This window comes from Nerophis ophidion, linkage group LG08 (genome assembly GCF_033978795.1).
Source record: "Nerophis ophidion isolate RoL-2023_Sa linkage group LG08, RoL_Noph_v1.0, whole genome shotgun sequence".
In the NCBI taxonomy this organism is placed as follows: Eukaryota; Metazoa; Chordata; class Actinopteri; order Syngnathiformes; family Syngnathidae; genus Nerophis; species Nerophis ophidion.
In genome coordinates this window covers 43,946,555-43,963,912 of record NC_084618.1, presented here as the reverse complement: position 1 = coordinate 43,963,912, position 17,358 = coordinate 43,946,555, and the positions used below count along the sequence as shown (strand labels likewise).

General features: G+C 42.5%; 1 protein-coding gene across 1 annotated transcript in view; it reads left to right on the top strand.

Moving 5' to 3' along the window:
• The window catches only part of LOC133557816 (dynein axonemal heavy chain 9-like), a 363,451-nt gene that overhangs the window by 36,906 nt on the left and 309,187 nt on the right, over window positions 1-17,358 (top strand). The window contains exon 10 of the mRNA XM_061908637.1: window positions 11,283-11,440. Coding sequence (XP_061764621.1) covers window positions 11,283-11,440 — 158 coding nt within the window. The remainder of the gene's footprint in view (window positions 1-11,282; window positions 11,441-17,358) is intronic.

The following is a 17,358-nucleotide window of genomic DNA, read 5'->3' as shown; positions in this document are numbered from 1 at the left end:
CTACAAGTATGTGTTTTAAATGTAATGTGACCCCTTTAAATGGAGGAAACCCACCTACACACTGGCGCCACTATAGCACAGGGCATGAGGATGAACTTAATTTGCATGTACCTGTATCAGTGACATTGATTAAATATTTCACAGGACATTGCAGATGCACATCTTATATTGTATTTTTAAGCATTCTTTACGATCACACGCATTACAGCGGTCCAAATGATTGTTTTAATTGTCACACTTATGCCTTAATGCGCTGTCCCACAGCAGAAGTAAGAACACTTTGGGATAGACAAAGAGAAGTACAGAAACAATTGCAAAATAAAGGACAGGATAGAAAAATAGAATGAAACAGTCTTGCACTATATCCTCCCAAGAACCGGTGTCCGCTGCAGTGATCTTTGTTCAAGTTATACATTTTGAAAAAAACAAAAAACACAACTGTCCACTGCAGAAAATGCTGGTTGTCAGGACGATATCAATGGTCAAAATGCCAAATCTTTTATTTAAATTTTTCTGATTGGTGGAGTTTATTTGGATGGTGGCAACAAACCCTGTCCTCATCATCCAAAATAAAATCCACTAAAGCAGGGGTAGGGAACCTATGGCTCTCAAGCCACATGTGGCTCTTTTGATGACTGCATCAGGCTCTCAGATAAATCTTAGCTGACATTGCTTGACACGATGAGTAATTAATAATTCCGCTGGTAATCACAGTGTTAAAAACAACGTTCAAAATATAAAACATTGTCATGCACTTTAATCCAAGAAGCCGCATTAATGGTAAGAAGTATTATATCTATTATCGGTTATCTTTAGAATAACAATGTTATTAAAAAGAATAAGAGACTAATTTTACTCTAAAATGTTGGTCTTACTTAAAAATGCACACATTTAGTTGTATTCAGTGTTAACAAATATTATATGGCTCTCATGGAAATACATTTTAAAATATTTGGCTTTCATGGCTCTCTCAGCCAAAAAGGTTCGCGACCCCTGCACTAAGTAAAACATTTTGCACACAGAAGGTTTTTCCATTTACTACCAATGTATTAAATCATTGAAGTTTGGTTTCTTGGAATATAATGAAATGTCTTTGTATCTTTTCATGTGAACTGAGGCACAGTAATTGATTGTTACAAATTATGTTGATTGTATGGAATTGTTGTAAATGGCATCTTGAAGCAACTGAGGCAAAATGAAGTGCAATTTTGTCGTTTCAATGTCAGCCAATTTGCAGTATATAAATACAACTTTATGTCGGCTGTGGGAAATGCAGCTAAACCTACAAATACTACGCAAACGCATATCCTGGGTGCAACTTTCCGCTGCTCATTATTTCACTGCCATTGAAAACGTTCAGAGGTCAGAACATTGAAAGTATTTTCCCATTCCATCTGAAATAATATTATTTTTAAAAAGCGGTGCTTTGTACACTTTAACAGAAGTCTTGCTGGAACCAGGTTACAATGTGGCTTAACTAGCTCCAGTATTAACAGGAAATATGCAATTTTTTTTCAGAGAATAGAGTAATTTTTTGTCACCGACCGAATACCGCCGCTCCGACTGGGCACCAACTTACGTAAAATTCAACTGTGGCATATTACGGTATGTGGGTTGCACGTGACGTCACGCCCGGTTGCGGACTCAGCCTGCACTTTGGCAGTTGCCGATAACCCTAGCAGCACCGAGAGCGGACCCAACGTTCAAACGTAAGTTAAGTAGGTTGCAATTTTCCCAAAAATGTGCTAGTTTGATGCTAGTATACTTTGGCTATTGACATGCTAATGATTAGCATTAGCAATTTGACATGGCAAGCTTAACACCTCCTAATTTGTTACTGAAAACTAAGATGCAAGATACAATCAAACAGCTGGTGCATATTAAGTACAATATTTACAAAAGTAACACTTTTTAGGGTGCAACAAAAGACTAGACAGCAAATACTGAACTGACACACTATAAACTATACACCACTGCCATGTAATGTCTTGAACATGCAACTGTAATTGAAACTCAGAAATGTGTTAATAAAACCAGACAATCCAAAACAATTATTATTTATTAACATGCACATAATCAGCAAAAATTGAGTACAAATTGATTCTCAGTACTGTATCGGTTCATGTGTAGACGGTACTCATCCCGAGGTAATGTACATTGATAATATTCTCCAGCAAAATTTAATATGATGACGATACTACAGCGCTGCTGTTGTATGGAGGAACTATACACGTTGGAAGATTCTTGCAAAGACATTTTAACTTTCTAAAGGCTAGCGTCCACTGGCGTGGTCAATTTAGTTTTGCAAAAGAGGGTTATTTTTCCTGGAATCTGTAACTCTGGCAAAATAAATGTCAGCTACAGAGAATTATGTTACTCAAATAAGAATAATGTTGAAGGGAGCAGTCTGACCTCCTGGTCCTTATAGTCCTGGAAATGTGGCTCCTGGGACAATTTAGTTGAATAGCCCGGTCTAGAGAGAGAATGAAGACCTACACTTGGCGTACACGTTCAAAAATCGGAAGTGACACATAACATTCGATTACGCCAGCAGTCACGGAGGCACTGTTGTGATCCGATGGTCGGATCATCACCATATTGTTATTTTTGTTCCATTTTTATATCACTCTGCGGTTTGACATACTTAGTTCCTGTTTTGTTCGTTTCCATGGTCACTCATTAGTTTCAGCTGCTACTCTCTTTTCCAGCACACCTGTCTTTATTAATCACCACCTGTTTATAAGCCAGCGTTTTCTGTTCACTGATTGTCGGATCTTAGTTTGTTCACATACATCTGTTTACGACTTGTCTCTCACTCTTGTTTGCGCTAGCTCTCACGCTAAGCTTTATTTTATTCCTAGCTTTCACGCTAGTTGTTTTGTGTTTCCTTTTGTGTGCCTTTGTGCTTCGCTTTGTTTGTCCTAGCTTTCCATGCTAGCGCTTTTATTTGCCTTTTCTATTTGTATCAGTGTTTTTGTTTAAAGCTCCTTTTGTTTAATAAATCCCTTAGTTCTTACCTTTTTGCTGTGTTCTTGCTGACGCATCCACGGAGGACCGAATCCGGCATTACAATGCCACACAAGCGTAACAGGCCCTTTTGTAACATTTAACCTTTTTTAAAATGTTTTTTTATAGAAATGTATCAAGTTGCAAAATCAAGTCATGAATAGCATAACTGCATATCCGCCTCCTTTAAGTGTAAGTAATTGCTAAGCAGTGTGAACTAAAAATACATATACTTTGAAATTAATTGTTTAGATCAGTCAATTACTGAAAAGATAGGTTGTTAGAAAAATAGTTGTTATTGGCAGCACTAATCTCAGTCCACACTAACATGCAATCTAATTTCAGAACGTCAACATTTTATTTTACTTAATGAGCTGCGTCACAAATAACATTGTACACAAGGACTCACAATGAACTATTGTTGGCGTGACAACCGACACTTCATCCTCGTTCTTTCTGTCATTGGCTATCATTCAGAAGCCTGCAAAGTGCCGATCACATTAATTAACTGACTTTTCCTTTGAGTTGTCTTTGTTAAGTGCATGAACGTACTCGATTAAGCGAGCCTGTCAGCCTCACTCCTCACCGCCCTCTACTTCATGCACTGAACTGGAACTATAAATGCATCTGACCTAGCAAGCCCGTTAGAAGTCAGGCCTATTCTGTGTGTCAGCTGATGCTCCTTGTTATGTCATGGCATATTCTGCTATCCCACATCAAATAAACCTTACTGCCCCTTTGCGTGCTTGTGTCCATTTTTTTACATTATTTTCATGCACATGCAACATTGTCATAAAACGTTATATACAACCAATGACGATGTTGATTAGGATCATGTTGATAATGGTGATGGTGCTACTCAGTATTCCCTGGCTCGTTAGGGCTTTCCCTTTATGACAGCCTGTCCTTTGCCCGTGCTTTTCTTTCACAGCAGCAATGTAAGTCAAGCAGGCATTTCTTCAAGACCCTGCAAGTGAGCGTAGAAAATTTGAAAGAGCCACAGAAATGAGTAGGTGTTGCAAGGCTTAATGAATAATAAATCATGGTGCTTTATATGTGAAGAACTAGACCTTGAGAAGAAAGGCCCGTGCGGAGACAGCCCATTTCACAGCTCGGCCAGCATCAGTAGAGACTGCTGCACGGAGCAATCACTCATTGTAGCAAGCATAGGCCCTCACACCCACTTCATCCTCTTAATGTGAGAGCAGCTACCATCAAGGGGTGACATTCCCCGTTGCCAGGTGGGTTTGCCAGCGCACAGGCGGTGGGACAAGTCCCACATTAAGTAAAACAGAGTGAAACAGAATGCTACCAGATGTAACATCATGGAGATACATTGGTTTGATTAATTTCAACTACTGTTCAGCCAACACAAGCTTGGACTGTGGCTATACTGATGCCACTGGAACTTCCAGAGCATGTTCAAAGAATTTCTTTGCCATCTTGTTCTTTTTTTTTAATCTAGTAAAAAATCTGTAGAGTCGAAGAAAAAAAATGGTCAGTAGCAAAATGACGACGACTGTTGACGTCTGTACAGTAAGTGATACTAGTTATTTTTGTTGGTTTCGTTTGGGGATTACACAATTGAATAAACACAGTAGCCATTGTGACTTTAAGGTTTTACTACTTACGTATAAAATACTACACGCTCTAGCTCCATCCTATCGTGCCAATTGTATTGTACCATATGTCCCGGCAAGAAATCTGTGTTCAAAAGACTCCGGCTTATTAGTGATTCCTAAAGCCCAAACAAAGTCTGCGGGCTATAGAGCGTTTTCCGTTCAGGCTCCAGTACTCTGGAATGCCCTCCCGGTAACAGTTCGAGATACTACCTCAGTAGAAGCATTTAAGTCTCACCTTAAAACTCATCTGTATACTCTAGCCTTTAAATAGACCTCCTTTTTAGACCAGTTGATCTGCCGCTTCTTTTCTTTTTCTCCTCTGTCCCCCCCTCCCTTGTGGAGGGGTCCGGTCCGATGACCATGGATGAAGTACTGGCTGTCCAGAGTCGAGACCCAGGATGGACCGCTCACCTGTGTATCGGTTGCGGACATCTCTACGCTGCTGATCAGCCTCCGTTTGGGATGGTTTCCTGTGGACGGGACTCTCTGCTGTCTTGGATCCGCTTTGAACTGAACTTTTGCGGCTGTGTTGGAGTCACTATGGATTGAACTTTCACAGTATCATGTTAGACCCGCTCGACATCCATTGCTTTCGGTCTCCTAGAGGGGGTGGGGGGGGGGGGTTGCCCACATTTGAGGTCCTCTCCAAGGTTTCTCATAGTCATCATTGTCACTGGCGTCCCACTGGGTGTGAGTTTTCCTTGCCCCTATGTGGGTTCTTCCGAGGATGTCGTAGTCGTAGTACTGTTTGTACAGTCCTTTGAGACATTTGTGATTTAGGACTATATAAATAAACATTGATTGATTGATTGATTGGTCCTCAATAATCATCCCTTAGGCCACATGTGGCGGTGTTTGAATTGCAGTGGGATGTTGTCTTGGTTGAACATTTTTCTGAGTTTGTGTTACTAGCATATTTTTGGGTGATGATCTTAATCTTCATCACCCACTTTGTTTTTGTTCCTTTTAGATCTCGACGCACGTTTTTTACGAACCACCAGCGGAGATAACCACAGGTTTTGAGCGCCTCCCTAAAGTGCTTATGTTCTTTTTCTTTGGGCTGTGGACTGATGGGAATATATTCAGCATTGTTTTGAAGGGTTCTGATAATACCTAGTTTGGGTGGGTGGTGACAGTCAATAAAGAGGTATTAGTGAGTGTATATGTAGATGTGTGTTTAATTTACAGAAAACCCACACACGCTGAAACAATTGAGAAAATCTGGTGTATGCTGTCTAGTGCAGTGACAATGCCACTGATCAGGCACATGTCACAGCTTGGGATGGGAATTGACTAGATTTTTCCAGTTTTGATTCCACTTTAGATTCTGTTTAACGATTCTTTTCTTTTTCGTTTCTCTTATCGATTCTTATTTGGATAAAAGGATAAAAAAACAAGTGGATTCGAGTTAACTTGGGAGGATGCCGGACAGACCTGGCAGGCCCAAGCGCGTTGTGAGGGTCTGCTGGGAACGTCTGGCAGAGTCTCCTGTCAGAGAGAGTTTCAATTCACACCTCCGGGAGAACTTTGAACATGTCACGAGGGAGGTGCGGGACATTGAGTCCGAGTGGACCATGTTCCGCACCTCTATTGTCGAGGCGGCTGATTGGAGCTGTGGCCGCAAGGTTGTTGGTGCCTGTCGTGGCGGTAATCCCAGAACCCGTTGGTGGACACCAGCAGTGAGGGATGCCGTCAAGCTGAAGAAGGAGTCCTATCGGGTTCTTTTGGCTCATAGGACTCCGGAGGCAGTGGACGGGTACCGACGGGCCAAGCGGTGTGCAGCTTTAGCGGTCGCGGAGGCAAAAACTCGGACATGGGAAGAGTTCGGGGAAGCCATGGAAAACGACTTCCGGACGGCTTCGAAGCGATTCTGGACCACCATACGGCGCCTCAGGAAGGGGAAGCAGTGCACTATCAACACCGTGTATGGTGCGGATGGTGTTCTGCTGACTTCGACTGCGGATGTTGTGGATCGGTGGAGGGAATACTTCGAAGACCTCCTCAATCCCACCAACACGTCTTTCTTTGAGGAAGCGGTGCCTGGGGAATCTGTAGTGGACTCTCCTATTTCTGGGGCTGAGGTCGCTGAGGTAGTTAAAAAGCTCCTCGGCGGCAAGGCCCCGGGGGTGGATGAGATCCGCCCGGAGTTCCTTAAGGCTCTGGATGCTGTGGGGCTGTCTTGGTTGACAAGACTCTGCAGCATCGCGTGGACATCGGGGGCGGTACCTCTGGATTGGCAGACCGGGGTGGTGGTCCCTCTCTTTAAGAAGGGGGACTGGAGGGTGTGTTCCAACTATCGTGGGATCACACTCCTCAGCCTTCCCGGTAAGGTTTATTCAGGTGTACTGGAGAGGAGGCTTCGCCGGATAGTCGAACCTCGGATTCAGGAGGAACAGTGTGGTTTTCGTCCTGGTCGTGGAACTGTGGACCAGCTCTATACTCTCGGCAGGGTTCTTGAGGGTGCATGGGAGTTTGCCCAACCAGTCTACATGTGCTTTGTGGACTTGGAGAAGGCATTCGACCGTGTCCCTCGGGAAGTCCTGTGGGGAGTGCTCAGAGAGTATGGGGTATCGGAATGTCTTATTGTGGCAGTCCGCTCCCTGTATGATCAGTGTCAGAGCTTGGTCCGCATTGCTGGCAGTAAGTCGGACACGTTTCCAGTGAAGGTTGGACTCCGCCAAGGCTGTCCTTTGTCACCGATTCTGTTCATAACTTTTATGGACAGAATTTCTAGGCGCAGTCAAGGCGTTGAGGGGTTCCGGTTTGGTGGCCACGGGATTAGGTCTCTGCTTTTTGCAGATGATGTAGTCCTGGTGGCTTCATCTGGCCGGGATCTTCAGCTCTCACTGGATCGGTTCGCAGCCGAGTGTGAAGCGACCGGAATGAGAATCAGCACCTCCAAGTCCGAGTCCATGGTTCTCGCCCGGAAAAGGGTGGAGTGCCATCTCCGGGTTGGGGAGGAGACCCTGCCCCAAGTGGAGGAGTTCAAGTACCTAGGAGTCTTGTTCACGAGTGGGGGAAGAGTGGATCATGAGATCGACAGGCGGATCGGTGCGGCGTCTTCAGTAATGCGGACGTTGTATCGATCCGTTGTGGTGAAGAAGGAGCTGAGCCGGAAGGCAAAGCTCTCAATTTACCGGTCGATCTACGTTCCCATCCTCACCTATGGTCATGAGCTTTGGGTCATGACCGAAAGGATAAGATCACGGGTACAAGCGGCCGAAATGAGTTTCCTCCGCCGGGTGGCGGGGCTCTCCCTTAGAGATAGGGTGAGAAGCTCTGCCATCCGGGAGGAGCTCAACGTAAAGCCGCTGCTCCTCCACATTGAGAGGAGCCAGATGAGGTGGTTCGGGCATCTGGTCAGGATGCCACCCGAACGCCTCCCTAGGGATGTGTTTACTTCCCCCGGGAAGAGTTAGACGAAGTGGCTGGAGATAGGGAAGTCTGGGCTTCCCTGCTTAGGCTGCTGCCCCCGCGACCCGACCTCGGATAGGCGGAAGATGATGGATGGATGGATGGATGAATGTATAAACTCAACAGTGAGGTCTGACCACCTCCATGGGATGCTAGGGTCGGGGTTCCTTAGAAAAAACAAAACCATTAAAAATCACTAATATAATAATAAAATAAACAGTGTACTGTAGAAATAAATACAATATTACATACAATTTTTACTAGTATTTTCAGAAGAATATGCGAGCTAACCACTGAAAAGTAAAACTATGTCAGCTAGTAACATACATGCAAGTCAAGTCCAATAAAAGTGTGCATTGTACAATTCTGGAACCATCAGTTTGTTTGTTTGTTTGTTAGTTCGTTAATTAGTTACCTCCGGTACATTGCTGACATCGGCACCGTTACTGTTGGTGGGGATTCACTTCCGGCTCGGGCAGGTTCGAAAATGTGTCATTAAAAGGGAACCAATGGAGGTTAATTACGCTAAAGTTAAGAAAACCTCTGAACATAGGGAGGGTCTGCGAAAGCACCTATTCCCCGCAAACAATTCTAACCTTTCATCATTCAATAATTTGTCGCTTAACAATTAATAAAAAAAGACGCTGGCACTATTGATTTCAGGTGCACCCTTGACCGTTGCTACAACTGAATGGAATGCTAACAAAGGTGGCTCCATCCGAACAACTGCTGTTGTGTTGGCAGAGGTTTTACTCCATTGTATTTAACAACTGTCGTTTTGCACCACACTGGAGTGAAGCCATCCTCGTCTGGGAATATCCCTGCTTTTAGAGCTCTCTGGATACTCTTGTTATAAATGGGATTGAGACACTTGAATTGTTCCCCTATCTATAAAGTGTGCTAGGATTGGGAGACAGTCATATCCAATAAAAACAAGCCATGCTGATGCCCCACTTCTACATTACTTGGTGCAGCTGCACTTTTTTTCTCATCTCCTCTCTCTCTCTCGTGTTATTACGATTGAGTGATCTGTAGCCAAGTAGTCATCCATGAAAAGATGTCCCTCCTTTTTCCAGCTGTCGACTCGTTACACTTTTTTACTGTGCTTGTGTTAAACTCAGGAACGTCTTGAAAGGATGGTAATCAGTTCTTTAAAGGCCTACTGAAATGGGATTTTCTTTTTTAAACGGGGATATCAGGTCCATTTTATGTGTCATACTTGATCATTTTGCGATATCGCTATATTTTTGCTGAAAGAATTTAGTAGAGAACATCGACGATAAAGTTCACAACTTTTGGTCGCTAATAAAAAAGCTTTGCCTTTATCGGAGGTAGCAGACAATGTGCGCGTGACGTCACGGTTTGTAGGGCTCCTCACATCCTCACATTGTTTATAATCATAGCCTCCAGCAGCTAGAGCTATTCGGATCGAGAAAGCGACAATTTCCTCATTAATTTGAGCGAGGATGAAAGATTCGTGGATGAGGAAATTTAGAGTGAAGGACCAGAAAAAAAGGCGAATGCAGTGGGAGCGATTCAGATGTTTTCAGACACATTTACTAGGATAAATCTGGAAAAACCCTGATCTGTTATTGTGTTGCTAGTGTTTTAGTGAGATTAAATAGTACCTGGAAGTTGGAAGGGTCACGAGCTGCAGGAGGACGCTGGCTCCGCTTATGTCTCCGGTAAGAGCCGACTTACTACCACAATTTTTTTACCGAAAACTGCCGGTTGATATGTGGTCGGGATCTATGTTGGCTTGACTAATCTGTTCCATAGTTAAGCTTCACCTTCGGTAATTTTAAACAAGGAAACACCGGCTGTGTTTGTGTGGCTAAAGGCTAAAAGCTTCCCATCTCCATCTTTCTACTTTGACTTCTCCATTATTAATTGAACAAATTGCAAAAGATTCAGCAACACAGATGTCCAGAATACTGTGTAATTATGCGATTAAAGCAGACTACTTATAGCTTGGATCGGGCTGGAAAAAAATGTCCGCTACATCCCGCGTCATCATACCGCAACGTTTTTAACACGACACTTTGCGGGATATTTAAAATTGCAATTTAGTAAACTTAAAAGGCCGTATTGGCATGTGTTGCAATGTTAATATTTCATCATTGATATATAAACTATCAGACTGCGTGGTAGGTAATAGTGGGGTTCAGTAGGCCTTTAAGACAACACATAGTGTTTCCCCAACCATTATACTGACACTCCAATTTTATTTTCTGTACATCGCCAGATAACAACAGAAGTAATTCAAGCATACGTTTCATATGATGTAAAACAGGTACATTATTTTAGTAAGTTAACTGAATAGCTTTTTCTAATCTATATTATTTCCATGACAACATGTAATTTTTGTTTCTACAGTAATCTGCGACCTGTATCAAGTGCGGTGGATCAATCAGATTAATTAAATGTTGTGTCTTGGTTTTTACTTTGTGGACTATTTGGTTTCTATTGCTTTCTATTTTGAAAGTTTCCGAAAAGTAACTTGCACTAGACTTGGCTTTTCTCAATGTCTGCACCCTAATTGTTATTTATTACTTTGGTACTCTTGTCTTGTTCTGTATATTGTACAGTATTTTGTATTTCTTTAGTGTTTTGTATACTGTACAGGATTGCTTATTATTTTTATTGGATAGTCTTCTGTTTATTTCAATTGTTAGTTTTTTCTTTTATTACCTTTTTGTGTTATTTATTTCACCCCATATTTGTTCCCACTACCGCACCTTAAGTTGGAGTCTTTAATCTCGTTATATGCAAATATAATGACAATAAAGTCTATTCTATTCTATTGTAAATGTAAGTGGTGACGAGTGATCACGCGATACTCGGCTATGTTGTCCTTGCACAAATGTGCACAGGTTTTAGCCACCGATAATGTAAAATTCACTGAATGAGCACCTTCATTTACTGTTATCGAGCCAAAAGGTGTATATGTTCACATTTGCAGTAACCATCAAAATCTCCCCTCTACTTTTTGTGTGCCTTTTTAATCGTGGTCTGCGTGATCTATGTTTGGGATATAGACATGAATAATGTATTGTCACAAACAACATTTCTCAAGGGTCCAAACAGACCTTAAGCAATCCATGCAAAGGCATTGCTATTTATTTATGACATTGCCACTTTTCCCTAGGTGTTTAAGCTTTGTTTAACATGTTAACCATCACAATTTGAGCAGGACCATCATCATGGTACTTCATGTTTCTCTTATATGCTGTTGTGCAGGTCAAAAGTATTCAGGATGCCATCCGGGATAAGAAACATAGGTTTATTTTAATGGGCGAAGAGGTAAACCTTTGCCCCACTGTCGGCATCTTCATCACGATGAATCCAGGCTACGCTGGTCGGGCGGAGCTTCCTGAGAACCTGAAGGCACTGTTCAGGTCAGTCAAATTTAGAAAAAATGTAGATGTACTGTAAATCTTGCATACATGTTCCCTGTGGATGATCCTGCCTTCCTGATCTGTTATTAATCAAAGCTTTGGCAGGCCCTGTGTTGAACCATTTTGGATATTTTGCACATGGGGATACATTTTCTCAGAATTAGTTTGATGAGACTTAATTGACCAAGCATTTTTTTGGGCAGATTATAGTTAAGCTTTTTAATTTGGCCTGCCAAACATGTCAGAAATCCTTTTGCGCCGGCAATAGGATTTGAAATGCTAGCTTTTAATTACCCTAGTCTTGAACTAAATAAATAAGTCCAATGGTTTCTGAAACTAGAAAATCTGCGCTCTTTCAGTGATTACGGTAAATACAGGGACTGCGTAACAACAACTCCAGGAAGACAAGTCTTTAATAAAATAGCAGAGTGCGGTTTTGAGCACAAGAGGTACAGAGAAGCATGCTTTCTATGACAACATTCAGCAGACAGTGTATGTTTAATCAGACATTTGGGTGCTTTTACTGTTTGTTTTTGTGTTTCACCATGTCATTTGTTGCATTTTACCGTTTTTATGTGGTTAGAAAACATGTCTTGGAGATTCAATGTTTTGTTGTTCCTAGTTCCTTCACTAATGTTTATTCACATTTTTAATTCAGTAGCGCAAAACAAGCTTCAAATGTCTCAAGTAATCCTGAAAAAAGGGACCCAGGCATATACATAACCTTGTATGACACTTTTTCAGCTATATATTGTATACAGCTACTGTATGTATACTAATAAAAAACAGTTTCTTGCCCATCTGGACAATATGTCCTTTAAAGGCCTACTGAAACCCACTACTACCAACCACGCAGTCTGATAGTTTATATGTCCATGATGAAATCTTAACATTGCAACACATGGCAGAACGGCCAGTTTAGTTTACTAAATTCTAATTTTAAATTTCCCGCGGAGTTTCTTGTTGAAAACGTCGCGGAATGATGACGTGTATGATGACGCGTGCGCGTGACGTCTCGGGTTGGAGGGGACATATTAGCCCAGCACCACTTACGGCTAAAAGTAGTTTCTTTTCATCGCATAATTACACATTAATTTGGACATCTGTGTTGCTGAATATTTTGCAATTTGTTCAATTATAAACGAGACTATAAAGAATAATGCTGTTGGTGGAAAGCGGCGGATTGCAGCTGTCTTTAGCACCGAAACACAGCCGGTGTTTCTTTGTTTGTTGTGAAGCTTTACACAGAGCGGTCAAGCGAACATGTTTCTCTACGTCAACCAGCAAGTTTTTGGATGGGAAAATTGTGATATTAAGGCGGCTCTTACCAGAGCCTTAAGTGGATTATGGGACTTCCTCCTGCAGCTCTAAAAGGCAGCTGTGATCTTGGCTTCTTCATAGGCTTATCTAAGAGACACTGGCGTTCACCGCAGCCATCCAACTTTCAGGTAATGACTTTACAATCTCACTAAAAAACTATTAAAACAATAAGCAGATAAGGGATCTTCCAGAATTATCCTAGTAAAATGTGTCTAATTACATCTGAAATGGTCCCACTGCCGCCGCCTGGAGCCGTCGCTTTTTCCTTTTTTTTTTTTTTTTTTTTTGTGCTTTACTCTAACTTTCGTCATCCACGAATCTTTCATCCTCGCTCAAATTAATGGGGGAATTGTCGCTTTCTTGGTCCGAATAGCTCTTGCTGCTGGAGGCTATGATTATAAACAATGTGAGGATGCGAGGAGCCCTACAACCCGTGATGTCACGCGCACATTTCGTCTGCTACTTCCGGTAAAGACAATGCTTTTTTATTAGCGACCAAAAGTTGCGAACTTTATCGTCGATGTTCTCTACTAAATCCTTTCCGTAAAAATATGGCAATATTGCGAAATGTTCAAGTATGACACATAGAATGGACCTGCTATCCCCGTTTAAATAATAAAATCTCATTTCAGTAGGCCTTTAAGCTTTATAAAAGGCCGGGGAGTTTGAAGGTTCTATGCAGGATCTTACTGTTGGTGTTCCCATTATTCTAGCTCCTCTGTTCCGAGATGTAAGATGTTGTTCCTGGTATGGCTTGGTTATTACTGCCACCAGTGTCTCAATCATTACTGGCACCACATTTTACATTTTCTCTGGCTCTTTCTTCAGTCCTTGTTTTTTTGCCTGCTTTTTGTGTTCTTTCTTCCTGATGTTGTTTTACCTTGGAATGTCCAAATCTATCAACAATGGTGAAGCAGGTCTTCGAACAGGCAATACAAAAGCCTTATGCATAAGTCCATGCAATGTTATTCATTCAAATTGACAGTGTGAGTGTGGTGGATGGAAGTTAAGACGTTGTTGTAGAAAATGGGATGTTGTAGGAAAAACAGCATGGTTTGTGCTTTACTCATGTAAAATCAACCACTCTGGTGCAGCCCACACATACACTCTTACCCAGAAAAACTTAAAGAATGCAAAGTCTGCAATCAACTGTACATGTAATACAAATGACTTGTACATACCAGAGACCCACATGATGAAAGGAAAAGCAGTTAAAGAAAGTATTGCATTACTAAAATATATTTACACACTCAACTTTCAAATAATTGCATTTTTTAAATTAGATAAATTTTAGTTCACACATTAATCATGATTAAACAACAGATGCAACTATTTTTGAAATATGCCTATTTTGACTGTTTCGTACTAACAGAAAGATGAATGACAAAGCACGATTGTATTTATTTAACAAACTATGTTTACTATCAACTCTACATGAAATTAACATTTAAATCAATCTAAACACTGACAAGTGATACAAAAATGTAATAAGTTTAATCACACTATTGAACTGTTATTAATGATGTTATTAATTAAACCTGTTATTATTTGCTTGCATAAACACAATTTGCTTAAAGGGGAACTGCGCTTTTTTAAAAATGTTGCCTATCGTGCACAATCATTGTAATAAACAAGAAGACACATGTGTTTTTTTGTTGTTTTAGGGTTTTAAAGATGATAAAAACCCTTGGGAGATGCGGCTAATGGGAGTCACCGTTGTAACTTTCCAAAGCCCTCTAAAACTTCAAAACCCTCCAGCAACATTTTATATACATACTGCAAGTTTATATTTAATGTACAAACCCAGTTTCCATATGAGTTGGGAAATTGTGTTTGATGTAAATATAAACGGAATTCAATGATTTGCAAATCATTTTCAACCCATACTCAGTTGAATATGGCTACATCAGCACGTGTGTGGAAAACATTGTTCCCACAAAACAATACAAGATATAACCAGACCAAAAGCCCTGAATTAACTGTGATGTTCGGTCCAAGCTACCTGCCCGCTTAACTGCATTTGTCTCAGGCAACACTGAAGACCACAAGAAGGCCGGATATGACCTGCGTAAATCCATCAACGAGGCCAAGGGACAATACAGACAAAAGCTGGAGGGATTCTACTCCACCAGAGGTTCCCGGCGCATGTGGCAAGGCCTGCAACACATCACAGACTACAAGCAGGGGATCAGGGGGGTCACAAACAGCCAACGATCTTTGCCCGATGATCTGAATGAGTTCTACGCCCGCTTCGAGGTCCTCAACACCAACCAACAGAGAGGGGTTCTGACCACCTAGCGCACGCAGGACCTACCACTCACAGCAGATGTTCGTACAGTTCTGAGGAGAACAAACCCACGGAGGGCAGCCGGCCTAGACAACATCCCTGGCCAGGCCATCAGGGTTTGTTCATCAGAGCTGGCTGACGTACTTGCTGACATACAGTATACAACTTGTCACTTGCACAAGCTGTTGTGCCCACCTGCTTCAAGACCACCACCATCGTGCCCCTGCCAAAGAAAAACACTGTGACCTGTCTGAATGACTATCGCCCTGTTGCACTCATCCCAATAGTGATGAAGTGCTTCGAGAGGATAGTCATGTCACACATCAGAAAGACCATCCCATACACACTGGACTCTCTACAGTTTGCCTACCGGCAGAACCGGTCCACTAAGGATGTAGTCAACACCGTCATCCACACCACCCTCACCCACTTAGAGGGCAAGGACACCTATGCCAGGCTATTATTCATCGACTACAGCTCTGCTTTTAACATGGTCATCCCACAAAAACTCACTGCTAAACTCCTCGCTGTTGGTCTGACACCAACTCTCTGTGACTGGGTCCTGAACTTTCTCACAAACCGGTCCCAGTCAGTCAGAATCGGCAACCAGACATCAGCCACAAAGGTTCTAAGCATAGGGACCCCCCAAGGCTGCGTGCTGAGCCCCCTATTGTACACCCTCTTCACACACGACTGTGTGGCCTCCCAAAACAACACCAGTATCATCAAGTTTGCAGATGATACTACGGTCGTCGGACTGATCACCGGGGGAGCTGAGGCAGCGTACAGAAGGGAGGTAGCGGAACTGGTGGACTGGTGTCAGGATAATAATCTCTCCTTGAACACAGACAAGAACAAGCAGATGATTATTGACCCATGGAGAATGAGTGCACAGTACACACCTTTGTACATAGGGGGGACATGAAGCTATTTACCCTCTCAACTTCCTGTCCTTTAATAGAGAGGGTGGGGAGGTGAGTGTTACTCTGGTCTAGGTGAGTGAGGGCATTGTGGGGCACCATCATGACAGCATACCCTGTCGACCTGTTTGCCTGGATGGCAAACAGGTATTGATCTAAGTCAGCAGGGATGGTAGACTTGATGGAAGAGAGAATGAGTCTCTCAAAGCATTTGGTGATGATGGTTGGTGAGAGCAACTGAGCGATAGTCGTTCAGGCAATTCACTGTGTTGCAATTTGTTATTTTTATAGCCAAAGCTGGGTGTTTATTCCCGCACCTGGCGGTTTCGGCTACAAGTGTTGCCTTCCTCACATCACGAGACCACCTCTGAGGAAGGCAACAGTTGTAGCCGAAACTGTCAGGCACGGAAATTAACACACAGCTCTGGTTAAAAAAATAACAAATTGCATAATTTTTGAACACTTAATTAACCTCTTTGGATTAAGTTCACTGTGTTGTTTTGGGGTATAAGGATGATGACAGCAGATTTAGGCAGGTGGGAACCACAAACTGTTGTAGCGAGAGGTTGAAGATGTTTGTTCATACCTCTGCTAACTGGTCTGCACAGGCCTTGAACACCCACCCCCGGATGCTATCTGGACCAAGTGCCTTTCTTACCTTGACTCTGCACAAGATAGCTCTAACTTGATGTAGCAGATTGTTTTCCACAGGTGGAGCAGAGAGTGGGTCTGGGTTCCCGATGTGATGGTCGAAAAGGGCAACGAACTGGTTCAGTGTGTCCGTGAGAGTGCTGTCTGATGGTATTGTGATTGTGGTGTTGTTTCTTGCAGCCAGTCAGTAGTTAAATCCCCTGCCACATATCTCTGGAGTTGTTGTCATTGAAGTGGGCCTTGATGCGCTGCCGGTAACTGTGTTTGGCCTTTTTAATGCCCTTCTTCAGATTTCCGTGCCTCTTTGTAATTTTATGGGTCCCCAGCTCCGAAGGTAGTACCCCGCGTCTTGATCAAGGTCTTCATTTCGCTGTTGAGCCACAGTTTCTTGTTAGGGAACACTTTTAACAGTTCTTGACACTGTCACCTTCTCAGTACAGAAGTTGATGTAGTCCAGTATTGCAGATGTGTGTCTGTCCAGGTATGTCCCCTCTGCAAAAAACCCTCAATATTTGACATCAAAATAGTCCTACAAGCTTCCTCAGTCCAGACGTTGACTGACTTTGTAGCTGCTTTTTGTCTGCAGATCAGTGGTTTATACGCACAGATGAGGGAGAGAGAGAGGTGGTCAGTGAGACCAGATGAGGCTGAGGGCTGGCTTTGTATGCATTGGAGATGTTGCAATAGACCTGTTCTAAAGTGTTCTTCTCTCTGGTGGGGAAGTTCACATATTTGTTGAA